The following is a 24,036-nucleotide window of genomic DNA, read 5'->3' on the forward strand; positions in this document are numbered from 1 at the left end:
TAATTTTAGCTTTGAAATCTATCATTTATCTTTACAGTTTATATTTGATTATTTTCTTTTAATCCTGCTATTAATTATTTCTATGAATTATTTCTATTATGGTGTATTAATCCTGCGTCTATTAATCTACTAATCTATTAACCTTTGCGTCGTTAACATTTCATATTTGCTTACTTTTATTACACCTGCTCCAACTTTTGCGTTATGTCCCATTAAATTAATTTTGCTATCTGCCGTAACCATAATGCCACCAAGTTGGGCGTTGAAAAATAGAGAGCCATGGCGTTCAAATAGTGGTTTTACGGTAATAGTAGATTTACATTGTACATTTGATTTCATTGAAAACATCTCAACAAATACAAAAGTTGAAAAAAATTACCTTAAAAACAAGATTTAAGAAATGTTATTTTTATTTTTGCCAAGTTGTAAATTGTTTTGGTTCACTGTGAGGGTAGAGCAAGAAGCTTTTCTCATAAACCTGTTAAGTGTTGTCTGAATGGTTCTATGCAGCATGGTTGTACTTAACTGCACTGTCAGGCATGACATATCTACTCACTCTGCTAAATGATGAACATTATAAAAACATTATGAACTGTTGTCATGGTTTCTGTAAAGCCGGTCAGACATAAGTTGCATAGGCCGTTGCATAGGTCGTTGCATAGGTCGTTGCATAGGTCGTTGCATAGGTCGTTGCATAGGTTGTAAGTCAGTGCTAACCTGGAAATGTATTATTTTGCTCAACCGCACAACAGCATTTAGTAGCAAATATTCATTTTTTGTAGTTTGTGATAAAACAATTTCCCGGATACTAAATTTCATAGCAAAAATTCTCTTTGTAGAGTCAATAATTTAACAACACCCATTTTGTTATTTATTTTTAAATATTTTCAAACTTTTAGCTATATTATTTTTCAATAATAAACTATGATAACGCCTTTATTGAGTCTACCGTCTCCGAGATCAGACGAGGGTGACTTGGTAAAAAATACTTTCTGACTTCATCTCAATATTGTTTTTGCTTATTACTCCTCTAATTGAATCTGTCACGCTGTAGTTGATGGAACGAGATTAGCCACTTGTCAGCGCTAGTTTGTGATGAGATGAGAGTTGTTCTAAGCAAGAGTTTGGTCAGGCTGGTACCCAGCCTGGCCAATGGAGGAAGGAGTATACACGCACAAGCTCCAGCTACATTCAAAGATACCATATATGCTGTGTCATCAGGTAGGTAATTCTGAAGAGTCACTTGACTTCATAATTGGACAATTCAATTTTCCTCGACTATTTTATATAGCTATATCATTAGGGCACAAAGTCATATTTTAAAATTCTATTTGTTGTTTAAAAAGGGGCTTCACATTGATGGATTAGTCAAAGTCTGAGCATTCAAGAGAATATAGTAGAAGCTCCTATAACGTCAGCCTCCTTTTACGTAAATTCCACTTAACTTAAGGATTTTTTATGAAATTTTTGCTGCATATTATGAAAAATAATTCCATATACATGTAACTTAAAGTGTCAAGTCGATGCAAGGCCTCAAATTGATTTTGCATAACAGGAATCTCGTAGTTGGTTAAAAAAATATAAATTTCTCTCTTGCTGTATGGGAGAGAAAAGATGCATAGGAAGGCCTCTATTATATATACAGTGCGCCCTCGGTATACAATTACCCTGTTATACAATTTTTTCGCCTTACGAAGTGGAACATGATGATTTCTCCCTTCCACCATAAGAATCATATTTCACCATATGAATTCAACAAAGTTTTATATATTATATACTGATATAATTTTAAATCTCTATTATATATACTGTTAGTATAGTATACGTAATCAAGGCTAGTATAGAGGCATCGTCAAGTGTATCGTGAGACATCGTCAGGTGTGCCGATAAAACATAAATAAGTAGCTTTGCAATTATTGAGAAACAGCGAAAGCCAGTCAAGTGATGCAGATGTTGGAGTATTGGTCTTCCAAGCAAAATGCCATTAGTAAGAATCTTATTGAAAACCATGTTTTATCCCAACCTCTAATGCTGGCTTCGGACAAATGGATGTACAGAAACCGTTCTTATTATTGTAAGATCTTGGAATGGATTAGACAGTTTTAATGTATTTTACTGTGCTTATAGAGTAAGATCCCCATAATGTTAACATTCTTGGAACAAGTTGTTTACACTCAGGCCTGTATTCCCGGAGCGGCTGGGCGGCTGAGCCACTCCAACTTTTTAGTGATTTTTGGTGGCTAAATACTAAGAATTGCAGTCTAAGCTCATTCACTTGGAATTTCCAACAACTAATTTACTAGCAACTAGTGTTTTATATTGTCTCCGTGGTGATCTCGCCAAATGAGTGATCTTGTGAGACTTTGTTAAGACTTGGAAACTGAACTTTATTGCTTGTAGTGGAGATGTAAAGAAGACCCCAAACTTGCATTTTCCTTATCATACCATAACCGAATCAAAACAGCGATGAGAAGCGCTATGGGGCAAGCTCGTCTAAATAATTTTCTAATATTACACATATGAAGATGTTCAAATAGATACAGAATCAGTTGTGAAAAATTTCTGCCATGGACACATTGACAGAACAAGAGCTATTGCAATAAAGAAGTAATAGCTCTTGTTCTGCCAATGTCCCTTGCAGAAATCAGTAGTGTTATGAGTTTTATAACGTTCGTTGAATAAAGAAAAAGTTTTGCTTACCATGAACCATAAACAATATATTTATGTGGATTTTGATGCTTACAATTGATTGCATTTATGCATACTTTGAGGGTGGTTGATAATGAAAAGCTCCAGAGCTTTGGCGCGCTGCACTAAACCTTGTTGGGGGCTTACACCGTCCCCCCAAACCCCCAAGTTTTCATAACTAGTCGCCTAACATTTGCAGCCTCAACTTGCAACCAGGGCCTGTTTATGTTGCAGGGTAGTCTACTGTATTCTTTTATAATACTACAGTGTACCCCTTGGTTAGGATGTCTCTATTATATGGTTTTTTTGCCTTACAATCTGGAAAACAGTGTTTTATTTGCCCCTACCATATGAGTTTTTTACCATATGATACCAACAAAAATTTCTCTTGATGTTCAAATTTCGTTGTTCTGTCTACATCAGAATAACAAAGATGCCGCTTCGCTATCCACCCAAATCCCTCCCACAACACATGCAAGAGATACGATGCTCGCTCTCCCTCTCAGTTAGCATTCGGTGTTTCATAAATGCTTGATATTGCGTGAGTGAAAGAAAAATTGGGGAAAAGTAAGCAAAAGTGAAAGTTTATTGTGTCTTTTAGCATTTAGTATAATATTTACTATGGACTTTAACGTATTATATTTGTGTAATTATATAACTGCATATATAACTTTAATCTGTTAGCCATGTGTCCTAAGTTTGATAACAACGTTACGGAAGAAGGAGGAAAATGATTACCACTGCAACAAAGCTAGTTACTAGTTCAAGTATAAATTATAGTCAACTATAGTCTGTACTGCACATTGGAATGTTACTTTTTCTTGCAGATCATAACCATTAAATACACTAAAGTTACTGTAGGTAACTATAATTACTAAGGTTAATATACTATCTTATTGCTAATGTTTAATAAGTGCAGTACATCTATAAAATTTTGATGTTTCTTTCCAGGGAGGTGTATCCAAATTCAATATTTTAATAACAGGCATGCTGACTGTATTGGTTGCTTCTTTTGGTCATTATCATTATTTGTTTTGAAAAAAATCATGATAATAACTAGATTGTCATTAACTTTTACAAAATAAAACATTAATACAACAATTAACCAATCAGATGCGAGCTAATGCTGATACAAACAGATGCCAAATCCAATGATGTCCACTTAGATCTGAGTGAAATGCTTTGCTTCATTACTCTTCTTACTTCTTACTCCAGTCGCTGAACAATTTGTGTAATAAGCGCATTTGTTTAAATACCCAACTGGTAGATTTATAAAACTAGATTCTTATTCTGCGGGTGAATTTCAATTCTAAATTTTAATTTGATACATTCTTGAGGTAATGATTTCAGCTACATGAGAAATAGATAGCTTGCTGCCAGGTGAAGAGTGCGTTTAAGAGAATTTGATAAGTATGGAATTTACCTATTCAAGCTGTAACATTTATAGTTAGGAGCTACGTAAGCTAATTAAATCTAACGTAAGAGAATTTCTATGAACCATTACATGATTTGACTGGTGACATCAGCAGCAGGTTTTGACAATACTTGCAAGTGTCTCTAGTTTTTAACTGAGTTTGGAACTAAAGTATGTACTGTCATTTGTTGTCATTTGTCCAACTTTTGTCATAGGCAGAGGTAAATGTGGTGTTTCTGTCATTCGGGTGTCGGGTGCAATGAGTGAGGATATAATGCTAAAGATGGGGCGTCTCTCCAGAGCCCCGGCACCAAGACAAGCACTGCTGAGGACTGTGGTCTGTCCGATGTCTCAGGAGAAGCTAGACTCTGGACTGCTTTTGTGGTTTCCATCACCTAACAGCTTCACAGGTTTAGTACTGGAGTTTTCCCCTCTTTAGACACAAGTTGCGCATACATACTTAATGCACCATGTTGCCACATTCTGTAAGGTTTTAACTTTTGGCAACTTTTTAAGGCAACTTTAGGTTCGCTTAACCCTTTGAACCCTAATGGCTGGTTTTCCGGCCTTGCGTAGGGTGTGTCAGAATCCCTAAGGGCCTATTTTCCAGCATTCTCATGCCTTGTTTAGAAAAGCTGTTACTGAGTAGCAGCGTAAACCAATCAAATTAATTTTTGCACAGGATGTTAGATCAGTAATTTCACTTCCAGTTGTAACAGTTTTCAAATATCTTTACCTATTTCCATCGCTTTAATAACAATTTTTATTAGAACCAAATCGTGAAAAAATCGATACGACTCATTTGTTGGCAGGTCATAAATGATTTTGATGCAAATAAAGAATGGTAAGATACTAATTATAATTTTCCTGTATATTTTGAGTCATGAAATGATGATGAACAAGTGCTAAATGGATATGATGCTACTGTAAATGTTTTTACAAGTTTAGTAAAATCGTACGAACTTTTATAGTTTTATTCCGAATAATGGTGAAGTACTGTTTTTTTTGTTTGATGACATTTGCTGTGGGTTGCCCAACGTTCTTTACTAGGTAGTGTTTTACTAAATATTATTGTATTATGAGCAAATTTAGATATATTTAATAAAGGACAGATTGCCCAGAGTTACTGACACTCATTGACAAGAACGGACAGGGTTCAAAGAGTTCTAATCTACGGCGGTTTTGTGATGGCCGCGATTAACTGTTCGTTTTTTAGATTTTAAGAGCTTGTAATCACATTCCCACATATTTGGCACCTACAACACAACAGAGTAAGACATGGTGAATCTTTTGATTCCAAATAGCTGTAATGTGAATTTTGTTGCATGTCTTGAGTCAAGAAACAATGATAAATACTTAAAGTACTGACATGTAGCAGTAAACGAATGCCTCGAGTAAAATTATATTTTAAACCAGAATATACATCGTATATACTTGAATCATATGCAAAATATGAAGAATGCTGTAATACACGGAAAGAGACATTTTTTTTGGGTACTTCATAAAATGGCAGGATTATGATAGAAATATGGTACTTCATTTTATATATATATATTTTTTATATATTTATATATAAATATATTTTATATATTAATTTTATATATATGTTTATATATATATTTATATATATAAATAAATATACATATATATAAATATATATATATTTATTTATATATATAAATATATATGTATATAAATATATATATAAAATATATAAATATATATATATATTTATGTATATGTATAAATATATAAGTTTATATATATATAAATATATATAAAATATATAAATTTATATATATATATTTATATATATGTATAAATATATAAGTTTATATATATATATTTTATTGTTTTCATATTTTTTTTCATGATTATGCTTCCTCTTTTTTTACAAAGCTGTAATGGCTCCAAAACATTTAAGAAATGTTGAAGATTGATTGAAAAGCGTAGTCCAATATTTATCCCAATATTTATCCTAATTTTACAACATACAACGAAAAATCCATAGGCGAAAGCTTTTAATGTAATTTTACTTGAGATCAACAACGTCAATATGCCTTCCAGGAATATAATTTCTATTACTACTTACTAACATGTACAGTCATACTAGACTTATAATAGGTGAGGACTGCCTCGAGATGCAAGTTCACGGTGGACTAGCTGTAGTGACAGCCATTCTACGATCACTCAACTCATTCCCCTCCACACGCCACGCTACGGCAGGAGAGTTTACCAAGAGAGCTTTCATGAATGGAAAGTTAGACTTGACAGAGGTAGGCAACTCTTCTACTTAGTTGCCAGTGTTCAGGGTCATTAAGTAGAACATCTACAGACAATAGAATACATAAAAACATTTCCAGGTGAAGAAATTTCTTTTTGTGAAAATATCGCTTCGAATTAGTTTTTTTTCCAGGCAGGAAATGACGTTTGTTTTTTGACCCGTTCATTTCATTTGCTTGACAAGCAAGGCAAGAATAACAAAACAAAAAATTAAAAAGTAAATATTTAAACTTTGCTTGGTGCATTTATTTTGAATTTACTGTGCGAGCTTATTTTTGTACATTTTGTCTCAGCTGTGAACCGATTCCGTTCTGTGAACCGTCTCCGTGAACTGTCTCAACCGTTTCCGGTTTCTCCCACTGCTTTTTAATTTATCATTTATTATACAAAGAGTAGGAAAACTTGAGTTTCTAGCGAGTCAAGTTCTGTGTTTTCTGTATGATGACACTCAGCTTTCCAGATTGTACTGTTGCTGCCAAATCCTCTACTTGAGTCTTTCAAACATTTATTCTGAGCAAAACAACACCAACACAAAAGTACAATACCTGCTTTGACCGCCGTCCTTCCACTCCCCGTGATCTTCATTTAGCCCGAAGACCGAGTTAAGTCTAGGGCTAAGTCTTGACAACCCAAGGTCAACAAACAGACTATTCGAGTTTGTATTTGTTTTTTTGTCTATTCTTTTCTCTTTTCATGTATATTTTATTTATTTATTTTATATATGTAAACAATGATATACAACCCCCACAAGGATAGGCGATGGGCATCATGTGGGCGGGTCTTAACGATTGAGCTCTGTTGGGATGAACCCGAACATGACGCCCGAACAAGCAAATATGCTGAATAAAGCCCCTTGTAAATTTACAAATATTATGAACAATAGTGGTTATTTTACTGATCTGTTGGTTTCATTTTGTTGTCAAATGAATATAGTTGCCCAATATTGTTACCGTTATGATCAGTCAGTTGCCATTCACAAGCATTCGTGATATTAATAGTCGCAATCGTAAAATAGCCCAAATTTGGTTTTATATTTAGATTTTGAGTATAAAAACTACACTCCACAGCTTTGCCTGCTGTCCCATCTTATTGGCCAGGTAAAACAATGTGACAATCATGAAAGACTTTGTCGTTTTATATTAGAGGTGGCAAATTATTAATCAAAAACTAGGAAAAAAGGCCGTTTTTCGGGTGATTTTGAGTAAATTTTATTTAACTTTAAGCATATAATACGACACCTACCAATTTCAAAATTAGTAAAAGTAGATAATTTGAAATATTTTATTTTTCATGGATCCATTTTTTTTAGTTAGGTGTTACCCCTACATTGTAGAAATTCAAAGTTTGCTATTGTGAATTGCGGGCCCTACTGACTGAATGAACTAATGACTTGATAACAGCGAGTTGTGTTTTCTAAAACCTAACAAGGCGATGCAACTTCCCCGCGAGAATTGTGTTAGGTTCAAAACCCAAGCTAGCACAATCGTAACAGAGCACGATCATTAAATCTCGCCCATATGATAACCGTCGCCTATTCTTAGGGGACTTAGGGGAAGGGGGGGGGGGCTGTATTCCATTGATGTAAATGAATAAAACTGTAAGCAGTAATATATTTCTAACATTTATTTGTTACCGGTTTAAACAATTATTTATACAAATATTACGTTCGAGTTTGTGGGGCTTAGAATGGGTTAAGGTAGTTATATGGTTAAATCTTACTTGAGAAATTTTCTACTTCAAAAACGTTTTCCAGAATGATTTAATTTTGTAAGGTATAGCTTTTACTGAATATAGGTTTTAACCGATTGGTAAAAGTTTTTGGTGTCAGCCCTAGTTCCAAGATATCAAGGTGATAGGTACCACTCCATAATTGAACAGCCCTAGTTTTAAGGTATCAAGGTGATAGGTACCACCCCATAATTGAACAGCCCTAGTTCTAAGGTATCAAGGTGATAGGAACCACCCCATAATTGAACAGCCCTAGTTCTAAGGTATCAAGGTGATAGGAACCACCCCATAATTGAACAGCCCTAGTTCTAAGATATCAAGGTGATAGGTACCACCCCATAATTGAACAGCCCTAGTTCTAAAATATCAAGGTGATAGGAACCACCCCATAATTGAACAGCCCTAGTTCTAAGGTATCAAGGTGATAGGAACCACCTCATAATTGAACAGCCCTAGTTCTAAGGTATCAAGGTGATAGGAACCACCCCATAATTGAACAGCCCTAGTTCTAAGGTATCAAAGTGATAGGAACCACCTCATAATTGAACAGCCCTAGCTCTATGGTATCAAAGTGATAGGAACCACCTCATAATTGAACAGCCCTAGTTCTAAGGTATCAAGGTGATAGGAATCACCTCATAATTGAACAGCCCTAGTTCTAAGGTATCAAGGTGATAGGAACCACCTCATAATTGAACAGCCCTAGTTCTAAGGTATCAAGGTGACAGGAACCACCCCATAATTGAACAGCCCTAGTTCTAAGGTATCAAGGTGATAGGAACCACCTCATAATTGAACAGCCCTAGTTCTAAGGTATCAAGGTGATAGGTACCACCCCATAATTGAACAGCCCTAGTTCTAAGGTATCAAGGTGATAGGAACCACCCCATAATTGAACAGCCCTAGTTCTAAGGTATCAAGGTGATAGGAACTACCCCATAATTGAACAGCCCTAGTTCTAAGGTATCAAGGTGATAGGTACCACCCCCATAATTGAACAGCCCTAGTTCTAAGGTATCAAGGTGATAGGAACTACCCCATAATTGAACAGCCCTAGTTCTAAGGTATCAAGGTGATAGGTACCACCCCATAATTGAACAGCCCTAGTTCTAAGGTATCAAGGTGATAGGTACCACCCCATAATTGAACAGCCCTTTCAGAAGAGATCGTAAAACCTCAGAAAGACAGGTTTTTCCATAAGTTTCTCCCGGGTTTAAATCTGTAGTTCTAACTTTTAGTCTCGAAGGATTTTCATAGAGTGTATGAACGGGGGTTGAAGTTAACTGCTTGGCATCGTCGGCTGCAAAGAGGAATGAATTCACAGAAAAATATTACCTTCATTAATTCATGTTAAAAACTAGTAAATACCATCACCAGCTATCATTCACTGATTATTGCACTGACTTGTAGTAGTTTCTTATAGTTTAACTTGTCTGTTTCTTACTGGTAGAACTAGTGGTTGATACATAGGTCTACTGATTCTATGAAACACTAATACCCTGGGGGTTTAGGGTATTGTGAGAGATGGTCAGGTTTGCCACGATAACACAGCGAATAAATATTCCCACTCTAACACTGTGTGTTAAAGTTGAACCCTCTAACACACAGTGTTAGAGGTAACACTAATTTTTCAAGTTTAAATCATTTTTACCTCTAATACACAGTGTCAGAGGGTAAAATGATTTAAACTTGAAAAATTCAGATTGGTAGACCAACACGCTAACATGCAGTCTTAGAGTGCCGGTCTATCAATATGAATATCCTGAGTTTGAATCTCGTAAGATGCAATGTTTTCCCAATATCTAAGTGTGGCTTGCACAGATGGACACGACTCCCATTTTAGTAAAAGAGTTTGTTGCAGATCAGAATCCCAAAACAGTAAATGTAGGCGTTGTCTGCTCCTAACCAGTCTATGCTTTTTGTACAGACAGACAACTCCTCTTCTGTTACCATATTTTAAAAAGCTTAGGTTTCTAAGCACTCTGAATGACGCTGGTCACATGTCTCCATATTCCTGTTATTCAAGCTGTTACAAACATTGATCTCGTGTTTTCTTTTACAACTAAAAATCTGATAGCCATTGTAAATCGCAGCATAGGTTATATTGTTTTTTGATTGACATATACTCAGCATAGACCACCATAGGCAACTAGGTCACACCCTCTAGTTTATGATAGTCAGAGTAAGTTTCTGCGGTGGACCCATGGATAGGTCACACTATAAACTGAGTTAGGCTAAAATTAGTGCAATCTACTGGTAGCTCGAATGAAATCTGGTACTTTTAATAAAAAACGTAATTGATAGGCCAATAAACTATACTTTATGATATGACATTTCATTACGCAATGAGAATACAGTGAAACTCAGCTAACTCGACCTTCAAGGAACCAAAAGAAAGTGTTCGAGTTATTAGAGCGTTCCAGTTATGAGAACACAGTCACAAGTGCATTTATTATTGTATTTATCAGTACATATACAAACTATAACTAAATCAAAAGCATTGATTGCTTGTTGCAAGTTAAGGGACCTCTCATGTAATGTTTTAACAATTTTTATTGGAATGTATAAATGTTTTCCTTTTATTACTTGAGATTTGTTTGTTTGTTTTAGGTGATGTGACTGCCAGGACGTTTTCAGATTAAAACAGGCAAAACATGATCGAGGTTGAAACTCTCAGAAAAAAAAAAATTTTTCTTTTGATCATTTTAACAAAAACTAGTTTTGCCGATTTTTCTTAAAGTTTATCTGAAGGTTACCTCGCTTCTTGCTTGCGGAGGGCTATCCCCAAGCGGATGTTTGGTAAATATTGATTTTTTTGCAAACCTATAGAGAAGTCGTTAACGAAAAAATTTTGCCGATAGTGGTAATAATGACGCCTAAGAACTACTAAAAGTTGTTGTTTATTTCTATGGCTTGGAATAAAGGGATATTCTAAAGCGATAACAACCGTCTCGGTAGCCGTTGGGCAAAAAAACTGTTCGAGTTAACCAAGTTATGGTCGAGTTATCTAAAGCAATTTATCATTGCGTGGGAACGAACCAAACAAATCCGTTCGAGTTAACCATGTGTTCGAGATATCTGAGGGCGAGTTATCCGAGTTTTACTGTATTTAGTGTGAGAATAGAAATAATAAAACAGATAATAGAAATGCTGCCATGAACTAGTTTAAAGGTCAAGATCTCCCATCGCACACCGTTGGTGGCATTGTGTGCAAATAAAAATAAGACTAACGCCCTGATACAAATTGGGTATTTTAGCAGCATCAGGTCAGTGGGTAGAAATATTTGGTAAACTATTATATATATTATATTAGCATGCCTTATATTAATATATTATATTTATATATTATATAAAAATTATATTATCTTTATGCATAAAAAAAGCTTTACAAGCTTAATAATGAATGACAAACTCGTACTGTTATACTTTTGAGTCTTTGGAGTGGCGCAGCTTGGTAACAGAGTCTTGCAGTTTACCATTTACCGTACTTTTTGGACTATTAACCGCTACTTTCTTGTGATGATTTTAGTCATGTGGCTTATATAAATGTGCGGTTATTCTGTGGCTTTTTCTTTCACCGCTAGGGCGCATTAACCAGAATATCTGGTTAGTGCACCTCTAGCTGTGAAAGAAAAAGCGAAACAATGCCTAACAGTACTGTTCCGTTAGACACTAGGTTAAAAAGCGTCTGTTAATATGAAACAGTGCTATTGGGCACTGTTCCGTTCTAAACCGGAAAGTTGCTGCCGTGTTAAAAAGCGCCGTCTTGAGTTCCGCAGCCCATACAATGGTGCGGCCTATATATTGTTTTATTAAAGCACATAAATTACATAATTTTTTTATTATATATTTCAATACATCAGAGTCTTGGCTTTCGAATGAGCCTATATTCAATACACAAAGAATAATAGAACTATGAAAAACGTGGTTCAGGTTCTCAAAATGTGATGTCACAATTATCATTTAGCTTTAGGTAGTCGATCCCTTTCGCTGCCATTGAGGCTGCGCTTTTCTGTGACAATCGTTGCTGTTAAACCCAGAGAGCGCTAATAATAAACTAGGATTCTAGATAATCAACAATGCCCGGGATCGTGCTAACGCCCGACCAATAAAACACATGTTCTGGCTTAATTAATTATGCTTCAATAAATGTACTGTCATTGATAAAGGTAATGAAATCACATCGATTGAATTGTGACCTGCGGTTGGGTTGCGTGTCCCTAGGACTATATGTCAATCGCACTTTCGCGAGATCACGCAATACTTGAAACTAATTAGTCTCAGTCGCGACCCTCAATATCACAATAAAATGAGAGGGCTAGTGCATAATATCATCGGGAAAACTTAGTATGGTGCTTGGAATCTGAGTTATTTATCATAGAAATAATCTGTAAATGGTTAACTAATGACACTGATTCCTTTGTCATCTTCATTGGTTCTCTGGAGTTGTCCTATCTTCGCCTGACACTAGCGTCCTTATCGTAGTTGATAAATATAAGCGGTAAGCAATAAAATAGGCGGTAAGAGCACACAACACCGCATATGAAAATTGTGGCGTCACAATTTCCTAGCCTATGCCAGTAAATATTTCTGCGGTAGAGCTCTGGGGAAATCCTATAAACACCAACCAATGTCTGTCTCACCATGGCAAACAATAGCTCATTTGAAAGCCAAGACTCTGATGTATTGAAATATACAATAAAAAAATTATGTAATTTATGTGCGTTAACGTTTTTTTTTGGAAAATATAGCAGATGCGGCTTATATCGGGGTGCGGTTTATAGTCCGAAAAGTACAATATGTCCAGTGGAGTAGTCACACCGGTAATTTGGACCGATCGTTTGTTAAAATGTGCGAACTATTCGTGAGTATATACCGTATTTCTTTTCGATTTGCTGTTGTATCTTATCATCTCACTAGCCGAATGCCCTGCGTTGCACAGGTATTAAAAATCAGCTTATAAACAGTGACAGGTAATGTACTTAGCTGCCTGCCTCTTGCCATTAGTCTGGCACCCCGCCATTGGCTAATTTGAGTGTGCTAGTAACATACTAATAATAACCGTGAGAGCAAGCATAAAATGAGGTTGTGTCGTACTGCAGAACGGTATGTGTATTTCACCCACATAGCGACTAATATCGCCCAATGAATCCATCAATCTCGCATAACTCAATGGTTTAGCATAGATTTGATAAACAACTAAATTGTAGACACTGTTTATCGTTTATTGAGAAATATAGAACCAATTCCTGGACTAGTTAGCACTAACTATACAATTTTCAACTGTTTAATATACAGCCAGTATTTGACAGGGTGCAACAGGTGTCTTTCTGGAAATCGCAGTCATGGTTTGTGGCAGGTTGAAGGACTGGCTGATGTAATACACGCTGAGACTGAGGCTCAACGTAAGCAAGCCTTCAGGCAAATGGCTGGAGAGCTCAATGCTATTTACTCAAGCTGGAGAGAGGTCATTGTCAAGGTAATCGGAGAGGGTTTTCCGATAATAGTGGTCATAATAACTGTCCTTATAGAACTTGGAATTGAGTCGTGGAATTGAAGCTATGAATATTCTGTGCTAGGTTTCTATGGAATGCGGTAGAGTACGAAAGGTCTGCTACAGATGCTAAAGAATTGTGTTTGTAATGCATTTTATGTGACAACTAACACTCTGTAACGCATGACTTTATTTTGTTAAAGCCGATAAAACTTATTTATATAATTTTTTTACATTATTATTATCATTCTATTATATTGTTGTTATCATTCTGTTCTACTATTATTCATAATGATACCCTGGCCGTCTAGATACTCTGATGTTCGGATGTTTCATAATTACTATATTCTTTAATTACTATATTATATATATTATAATTGTATATTGCTATATTACTAGTTAATTTATTTTTAGGTTAGCAAGCTAGAGACATGTTGATAACACTGATAATTGAGAACATGTGAATGACAATGAATAATTCAATTCAATATCTGAATGACAATCTTGTTTCCTATTGGTCAGTTTATTAAAGATGTGATTGCGTCAAATTTTAGTTGATTTTAACAGAAAGTATTGATTTTTTCTATCAGTTGAGATTGTTTTAGGCGATATCCTTGTCAAGATAATTGAAGATTAATAATCGACAAAAATTGATTGCGGTAAAAACTCTCAGAAAAAAAGATGTGCCCGGAGTTTCCCAAAATGATGTATATAGTAAAACGGTTTGTCTCTATCTCTCGTATTCACATCGGATATTGTGATAAAGGTATAGTCCTACACGGCCCTATTGGCGTATATTTTATTTCGTATTTGCTTATGAATGCTAAGATGGAAATTTTAAATTTAGCTACAGATACATTATTATAAATGTCTCAAATGCCTCAAAAAATGTTCATTAAAACGTAGTCATATTACTTTCCTCTAAATCCTGTGCAAACAGACTACAATTCTGCCAGTCTACAATAATCAGTCTACAATAATTAGGGATAATGCAGCCATTATTGCACCTGGTTAGCGGTTTGTGGAGTCATCTGTTTTCATTTATTAGCGTGGAGCATAACATTTTCTGAGTTCCTAATATTTGGTCTGTTGGAATTGAGTCAAGCTATGCAATACAGCTACTTACAGCAATACCTGTCAATACATCTCTGATTACATTTCACAAATTAACCTATCAGACAAGGCTTCAGCACAGGTTGTAATGAGGCTATGACATATTTAATACGCTCTGAAAATTATGTTTTGCATTATCTTCAACAGTATTATTTTATTATATAAATTTCACAAGCCTAAAAATTTTCATCTTGGCATAAAGTTTTTATTAAAAATATCCATCTGAGTCGTAGCCACTTATATAGTTTCCGCTCATATAATAGGGCAAATTACTCTACTGCAGCAAACTCAAACAAAACATCATGGTTTGTGCAGCACGCATTCGTGTCTTTCTTTCCCATTTATGGCAGTTTCCAGACAGTCGCAACTGCTCCTGCAATCATCCTGTAAGCAATAAAACAAATGTCATAAATATATGTCATTTGTAGATATGTCGTTCTAACGCTTATCTACTGAAAGCTTTCCATTTGGGAGTTAAAGAGATTGCGAGTGTAATTTTAAAAATGAATAAATATTTAACAAAAGCATAAGTACGCCAATCCAACAAGTTGAAGCTTTGTTTCTGGGAGTTAAAGATGAACATTGATCAATCGATTTTCCTCAGTTTCTACAAGTTAGAAGTGAACGTAAATTCTAATCATAAATCTAATTTACTAGCTAAAGCTGCAAAAAAAAATTTTAAGCAAATATTATAGCTAGGAGAAACGATAAAGAAGTTATGAAATGATGATTAGTGATAGCAAAACGTTATAATTTTATTAATTAGTAAATGTATTCATGAGTACTAAAATTATTACCTTTGGTTCATATACAGTGGAACTTCAGTTTTCGAATGCTTCAGTTCTCGACCAACTCGGGTTTCGGCCAAAAAATTGAGATTTGTTTGTCTCAGATCTCGAACATAAACTCGGTTATCGACCAGCTCGGTTATCGACCAACCCGGAACATGCGCATTAGAATTAAACGTTTGGAACAGCTCTGGAAACAGCTTGGAAACATTTACTTATAATTATTTTATTATTTATGGAAAGGTTTACTTGCAACAAAATTCACGTTACGGTTATTTGGTATCAAAAGGTTCACCATGTCTTACTCAGCTGTGTTGTAGGTACAAATCATGTGGAAATGTGATTACAAGCTCTTAAAAGCTCATATATGAACAGTTAGTTGTAGTCATCACAAAAACGACGTAGTTTGAAATCTCTTTATTTCGATGACGTACTCAAACATTAGGGTTATTGTTTTGACACGTGATGTTATCACGTGAAATAAAAGGCTCAATATAAAACGTCTCATTGCACTAGTAAATAACGAACACTTCGGGTTCTACTGGAAAACACGTATCAAATATAGATGCTCGCTACTTTACAGTTGTTTCAGCCTGGTCTAATCATTTAGTCATAATCTGATCATGTGACCCATATTTTTTGCCAAATGGTGCGAACAACTTTTGCAGCATTTTCCGACCATCAGAGGTGACCAACAAGCTCCTCATGTTTATCAGAGCATGATATATACTCCTCCGAGCTAATGTTAAAAAATTAAACCAGTTTTTATGGTATGTTTTGAGATATCAGTGCTCAAATGACAGCATTACAATGATGATGAAATAGACACGTAAGGACAATAGACATAATTTTATTGAATGCGTGAAGTATATTTGTGAAAATATTATGACCAATGAGATTGCATGAAAGTGTAACCAGAAGCCATCATGTTCAACTACATCACATTTGAGCCGTTTTGAAAAGGTATTCTATTCTACAGCAGTTTTGTGATGGCTGCGATTAACTGTTTGTTTTTGAGCTTTTAAGAGCTTGTAATCACATTTCCACATATTTGGCACCTACAACACAGCAGAGTAAGACATGGTGAATCTTTTGATACTGTGTGAATATTTGTGTATAATTGTGAATTTTATTGCAAGTCAACCTTTAATAAAGGGAGAAGCAAGTTACGATTTATAAATTCTTTACAAAAAGGAAAGAACCATCTGGGACGATGTCCCTCTACCGACGATATTTGCTAGGGAGACAACTCCTCTAGTCGAGTTACCCTGAATTGTTTTTGAGGAGAATCCTCTTTTAAATATGTAAAGTAAACGTGCCATCGCTGTTTCTACTTTCTTTTTCACACGATTTTTGATGTAACTGATCTGTTGCATTTTTTGCTGTTTCATTATCAATTTCTGTGATTTTTGGTATTGTATCGTAACCTTTAATGTTTTCGACGTTTTAATAGCAAAGCGTACAAAATTTTTACTTTTTGTTTTTGTTTTCATCATCATAGATAAAAATATTTTATTAAAAATAAACATGATCTAAATCTGCTCGTTTTTATTTATAGTGTGTAGTATACAGTACAGTTTCTGGTGTAAAATGTTTAAAAAATACTTTGCCCAAGCTGTTTTCTCAACTTGGAACAGATTACGATTTACATACATTTATTCGAATAATTGTTTCGGATCTCGAACTACTCAGTTTTCGAACCAACTTCTGGAACGGATTATGTTCGAGAACCGAGGTTCTACCGTATATAGGAGAATCAAAGTTACAGATATATGTACCTCCATTTTTCTATCTTCCTCTGCAGCATAATGCTGCTGATGCCTGTCAGCCTTAACCATAAGCTGTATGACCCAAACTTTAACCACCTGATGCTCAGAAAACTCTGAGTCACTTTTGCTGGAACTGGAAGCATTACTGCAATTCTGTTGTTCATCAATAAAACGTGTCGATGCAGTAATTCAGTAAATTCTGATGTCGATGCGCGATCTAGTAGTTGAGTAAAATCCCTAATGACGAGCATATTCGAGTTCACAGAAATTTATTGACCTATATATAAGTTTTGTGCTGATGATTGGCTAAAGAAGAGATCTTATATTTATCGCTCATGCACTCTTTTTACATGTCTGAACAGTATGCACAGTAACATGTATGGACAGGGTTAGTCTACAAAGACAAAAGTGGCATCAAATTGTAGCCGATGTTTTAGCCTTTTATTGATCTTAATTTCATCTGATCGACTTTTTAGACCCAACCACATCTTTAATGCGTAGTTTGAAAAAGGACGAATCCTTATAACGAAACTTGTTTGGCCTTCTAGTGTAGAGGTCTACATAAACATCGGTATTTCTATTTCTACCAGTGTACTGCTAGTGTAGAGGCTTACATAGACTTCAGTGAAGAGGAGAACATTGAAGATGGGGTTATAGAAGAGGTGAAGACATCTTTGAATCAACTCTGCCACCAGCTCGAGAGGCACCTCGTCGATGGTTTGTTTTACTGCCCATACTAATTTATCAATTCACTTTCCTTTTTTTCCATTTAATTCTATATAATAGTGTGAAGGATAAAAATTTAAGTTAAAATCCTTTTTTTCCCATTTATTTTTATACAAAAGCGTGAAGGATAAAAATTGGAACTATTCTAAGATGTCAAGGCCTTAATATTAAACCATAACTGTCACGAACAACTTTTATCGTATTTACTAGGTAAATCAGACACGCTGATTCCGATTTTGTACTCAAAATAAAGATTAGTCCACTAACCTTCAAAGTGTGAAGGGTAAAAATTAGGGCTATTCTAAGATGTCAAGGCCTTAATATTAAGTTCTCAATATAAATTTAACTTAATAATATTTATCTATGACTTGAGCTGCAGTCAGCAGTCAGCCTTCAGCTAGAAATAACCTTCATTAACATTTCACATTTGGCGTTAAATTCAAACATGAATTTTACTATTTAAATTTAAAATTTATTTTATTCAAATTTATTTAATTTAAAGTTTTGATTTTAAGACTTTAATAACCATGGATACCATCACATGACTTAGAAAAATTTAACCAACATGAAAAGTATACATGACACGAGTTGTTGTTGATCGTTACCACATCATCATCTTTGAAAACATGACAGTCAACAAAAGCAGAAATTTGGTAGAAACCCTCTTCTTTTAGTTCTCATGAGTGTCCAAAAAGCATTTTTAGATGCTTCATATATTAACATGACAATCTTTACTCCAGGTTTGCTTTTTTACTAGGTCGGCGAGGTCAAAGGTTAAGAGACGGAGTTCACATCGCTATTCTAGGAAGGCCAAATGTTGGCAAAAGTAGTCTTATTAACTACGTGAGTCGGAGGCCTGTCGCAATAGTCTCTCCTATAGAGGGTACAACGAGAGACAGTATCGAGTCTTTCCTTGACCTCAATGGCTACCCTATAGTAATGGCTGACACAGCAGGCCTCAGGTTAGTGTCTGTTCTAACTATGTTTTTATGTGCTTTTTATTTGAATCCGTTGTAGAGGGGCTTTTCCGAAATTGCACAAAGAAAAATTTTCGTTCTCTTTTACCTATATTTTAACCTAACAGTAGAATATTATAGGGTGTCAGGGTGGCCAGGTGTTAGCATCTTTAATTGTTAACCATGAGATTGGTTGTTTGAGTTGTTCGATTGCCGATCTGACAAAAAGCTCTCAGAGAACTGACAAGCAAAGTTGTTGAGTTTTTCGGATCTATACCATAACTGGGAGACCCCGTGTACCGCACTCGATTATTTGAAAACCAAGCCACGTACCTTTGTCATTCATTATAAGGTTAGATAACAGGCTGATTTATGAATTAGTATCTGTTAGTATTTGTCAGTATCTGTCAGTATCTGTCAGTATCTGTCAGTATCTGTCAGTATATGTCAATATCTGTCAGTATCTGCTAGTATCTGTTAGTATCTGTTAGTATCTGTTAGTATCTGTTAGTATCAGGTTTATAAAGACTGTTGGAAAGGCTCTTTTCTGAAGATGAAAAATAGTGAATTAAATTATAGTTAATGTGGCGGAATATATATATATAAATATATATATATATATAAATATATATATATATATATATAAATATATATATATATTTATATATATATATATATTTATATATATATATATATATTTATATATATATATATATTTATATATATATATATATATATATATATATATATATATATACTCATGCTACAGACAGTACTGTTTCGGCTATTGAAGCCTCATCAGTGCAGCTCAGAGCTTAGGCAAGGGACACAAATCCCATTACCAATGAGAGTTGACTTCCTGCCGTATACCGACTATGCCGTATTCCTGCCGACTTCCTGCCGTTGACTTCCTTCCGACTTCCTTCCTTCCCTGACTTCCTCCTATATATATATATATATATATATATATATATACTGAAATCTAATTTCAGTTTTTTCAGATGAATGGTAAGAAACATGAAACTTTATGTAGTGAACAGTTTTTAGAGTTTACAGTTCTCTATACATTTTATATATTTATAAATATATATATTCAAATAAATGAAATATATATTTGCCATTGTACTCAAGTGGTTTGATTACTTGTGGAATAGTGAACAACTCGGCAGTTTCTTTTACAGGTAATTGTTTATATTCTTTTGTTTATATTCTCTTGAAATAAGGAATGGAAAGAAAGCATTATTTAAGAACGTTAGCAAGCGTTATCTTTGTTAGCAAGCATTCAACTCTCGTCTCCATAACTTAGCATTTATTAAATTGGTCTTCAGCATAAGATCTTTATTAGGAAACGGGCAGCACATTGGAATTCAGTTTACAATGTGGACATGTTTATTTCTCCCCCTTGTTACAGCATTCTTTTCTCCATATGACATCTACAAAAATTTCTCTCAATGTTCAAATTTGGCGGTTGATGCACTGAATACGTCAGAATAATAAAAATGTCAATATCCTATTTGCCAAAATCACTCCCACAACACCTGAAAGAGATGCTTGCTCTTTCTCTTTCTCTCTCAATTCAGCATTATTTGTGTTTCATAAATGCTTGATAGTGCTTGCGTGAAATGAAAATTAGTGAAAAGTAAGCGAAACTGAAAATTTATTGTGCATTTTAGCGTTTAATATTATATTCACTATAAACTTTAATTCATTATACGTATTAACTATAAAACTACATGTATAAGTTTAATACACTAGCCATGTGTCCTAAGATTGATATGTACATTTAAGAAAGAAGTAAGAATTATAACTACTAAATACACTAAAGTTACTGTAGGTAACTATAGTTACTAAGGTTAATATACTATTTGTTACTAATTTTTTATATGTACAGTACACAAATAAAATTTTGATACATGTTTCTTTTGCCAGTAGTTTTTTGCGTTAGATAATCACGATGGGTTTCTGTACCCTCTATACGAAGTTTTTCCTTCCGATGCCAACACCAAAATGAGTTATTATCGTATGGCGAGTGTCGACTGTACTGTATTGCTGCAGGAACACTACAGACATAGTTGAGAGTCAGGGAGTTCAAAGAGCGGTAAATAGGTCAAAAGATGCTGACCTGCTGGTTGTTATGCTAAGTGTAACGGATCTGGAATCAACTGATGACCTTGAGAGGGAAATATCTGGCAAGGTCACCCTACTCATAGATGAATACATGGAGGTAGGTCTTTGTTGTTCAGCTGTGAGCTCGTTTTGCTGTCCGTGATCTACTACTTATTCGTGACCTGACTATGTTTCCTCCTTATTGCTATGTCGGCCATTTTACTTGTGGCTTTATACTTATATATTGACTCTGCGCTCTTCACTTCCTGTATTCACTGTTACGAACTGAACTATTCACCCTCTAGTTATACTCACAGTTTTATCTCTTTGTATTTGTAGTTTGACTTTTAATTTAAATAATGTCAGCTTCATAATACAATCCTTCTTCCCTCTCCTTTACTCTCCCTTTTTTCAGAGTAGTTTCTTTCCCTCCCTTTCTTGCACCTCGCATACCTTACCTGGTTAGTTTATCATCTGGTAGACGGAAGGTTCCGAGATCAAATCCAGCATGGCGCGGATCTTTCATTCCTAGATTATAATAACTATATCTGGAAAGACAGATTTTGAGATTTATGTATATAGACTACTGACTGTGATAGTAAAATGGCATTACTTTCACTGGCTACAAATTAAGAAAACTTTGCAAATACAGAGCCATCTGAGGCTAATGGTTGTTTTTACTTGGTAATTGCTTTACCGCTCTCCTGTTGTCAATATCTCTAGTTCTAATTTGCCTAATTAATATTGTATTTCGTAATACCACAGGAATCTACCTGTTGCCATCACTCTAACTATTACTTGAAGCCCACAGCCCTGGCCCACTTTTTTCTGTACTAACAAGGTCTGCTGTCATACCCTGTATTTGCAACAAGCATTTTCAAGATTCAAAGAACCTCATGTTTATTTCCTGTTTTTGATATGTGATAGTTATCACGACAAAAAACTGTCACGGTGGTGTTAGCTATACTCGCATGAAACGGATCACGATTTTTCCACCATTATCACCCTATGCCTCTTTAGGTATCACTGTATGCCTCTTTACGATCACTCTATGCCTCTGTAGGGATCACTCTATGCCTCTTTAGGGATCACCCTATGCCTCTTTAGGGATCACTGTATGCCACTTTAGGATCACTCTATGCCTTTGTAGGGATCACTCTATGCCTCTGTAGGATCACTCTATGCCTCTTTAGGGATCACTCTATGCCTCTGTAGGGGTCACTCTATGCCTCTTTAGGGATCACTCTATGCTTCTTTAGGATCACTCTATGCTTTATGATCACTTTATGCCTCTTTAGGGATCACCCTATGCCTCTTTAGGGATCACTCTATGCCTCTTCAGGAATCACTCTATGCCTCTTTAGGATCACTCTACGCCTCTTCAGGAATCACTCTATGCCTCTTTAGGGATCACTCTACGCCTCTTCAGGAATCACTCTATGCCTCATTAGGGATCACTCTATGCTTCTTAAGGGATCACTCTATGCCTCTTTAGGGATCACTTTATGCCTCTTTAGGGATCACTCTATGCCTCTTTAAGGATCACTCTATGCATATGAATGTTGAGTAATTGTGAATCGTGCGATCTGTACAGATGAGTGCAATTCTCTATTCCTTGCAGGTCAGAGATGTGTCCGACAAATCTATCATTATCGTAATAAACAAGGTAGATATGAACCCCAGAATAAATCAACAAACCTCTTTTTGTTTTGACACAACTAGGGGGCAGATAACTATTTCCTCTCTAGAAAAACAATCGGTTCCAGTAGTGTTTACCTCCATCACCCAAGAGCAAGGACTTGATGCATTCATATCCCAGCTAACCGGTCTGGTCAAGTCATTGTGCGCTGATCCTTCTACAGAGAGTCCAAGCTTTACACAAGCGCGTCATAGAGACCACCTTTCAAATTGCCTAGATAGTATAGGAGCGGCTCTGAACTCTATCGATACTGATGTCGTTGTGACTGCTGAATGCCTAAGGCTAGCTTGCGTTGAGATTGGACAGATATCTGGTAAAATCTCTACAGAGGATATTCTCGATGTTGTTTTTAAAGACTTCTGTATCGGGAAATAATGTAGGTTTCTTGAATTGTGATGAGTCCATTTACAAATGTGTTTCAATCTCATTTCTTTTTTGCTATGTCTGTTTCTATTCTAGCAGACACTTTGAAAATCAAATGCTCAGAACCTCCATCAGTCATATCCTTTAACTCTGTTCGTACCTTGGCTTTTTCTGTCTTTTTACGGTATATTATACGAAGTACATCACAGAGAAATTGTAACAGTAAATAAAAACTGTGATGCAGAACTATTTAAAATTTTAAAAGCTGCCTTTTGCAAGTGTGCTTTTTCCTTTCTGCGCAATTGTGATGTGCAATTGTAATACATCGATGTCTTGAGTACTACCGGAAGTGTTTAGCAGAGCAGAGAGGGAAAGGAACTTAATAAAAACAATCAGAAAGATACAGCTGGAGTTTTTTTGGAGACATAATGTGGAAGGAGGGTCTAGAGAACTTGAGGGTAACAGGAAGAATTGAAGGACAACTGATCAGGGGCAGACAGCAGCTGACCTACTTGTTCAGCTAATAAGAGAGAAGGGGGGAGAGAGGGGGGGAAGGAGAGAGAGATAGAGGGGGGAAGGAGAGAGAGAGGGGGGAAGGAGAGAGAGGGGGAAGGAGAGAGAGGGGGAAGGAGAGAGGTGGGAAGGAGAGAGGGTGGAAGGAGAGAGAGGGGGAAGGAGAAAGAGGGGGAAGGAGAGAGAGAGGGGAAGGAAAGAGAGAGGGGGGGAAGGAGAGAGAGAGGGGTGGGGGAAGGAGAGAGAGAGGGGGAAGGAGAGAGAGAGGGGGGAAGGAGAGAGAGAGGGGGAAGAAGAGAGAGAGGGGGAAGGAGAGAGAGAGGGGGGAAGGAGAGAGAGAGGAGGAAGGAGAGAGAGGGGAAGGAGAGAGAGAGGGGGGAAGGAGAGAGGGGGGGG

At 35.7% G+C, this 24,036-nt stretch overlaps 1 protein-coding gene across 1 annotated transcript; it reads left to right on the top strand.

Moving 5' to 3' along the window:
- Nucleotides 1-1,101: 1,101 nt before the first annotated feature.
- LOC137398602 (tRNA modification GTPase GTPBP3, mitochondrial-like) lies at nt 1,102-23,459 on the top strand. The gene is made up of 8 exons (XM_068084769.1): nt 1,102-1,221; nt 4,318-4,512; nt 6,227-6,378; nt 13,473-13,592; nt 17,868-17,994; nt 18,761-18,965; nt 21,015-21,183; nt 22,687-23,459. The coding sequence occupies exons 2-8, from the start codon at nt 4,362-4,364 to the stop codon at nt 23,137-23,139; spliced, it is 1,377 nt and encodes a 458-aa protein (XP_067940870.1). The 5' UTR covers nt 1,102-1,221; nt 4,318-4,361; the 3' UTR covers nt 23,140-23,459.
- The last annotated feature ends 577 nt before the right edge of the window (nt 23,460-24,036 follow it).

The sequence above is a fragment of the Watersipora subatra genome, chromosome 6 (genome assembly GCF_963576615.1).
Source record: "Watersipora subatra chromosome 6, tzWatSuba1.1, whole genome shotgun sequence".
In the NCBI taxonomy this organism is placed as follows: domain Eukaryota; kingdom Metazoa; phylum Bryozoa; class Gymnolaemata; order Cheilostomatida; family Watersiporidae; genus Watersipora; species Watersipora subatra.

Bases quoted from the DNA above. Each gene is read 5' to 3' on its own strand.
- LOC137398602 (XM_068084769.1), top strand. From the start codon at position 4,362: ATGAGTGAGGATATAATGCTAAAGATGGGGCGTCTCTCCAGAGCCCCG. The intron at 4,513-6,226 runs GTTTAGTACTGG...GACTTATAATAG, and splicing joins ATCACCTAACAGCTTCACAG to GTGAGGACTGCCTCGAGATG. The intron at 13,593-17,867 runs GTAATCGGAGAG...TATTTCTACCAG, and splicing joins GGAGAGAGGTCATTGTCAAG to TGTACTGCTAGTGTAGAGGC.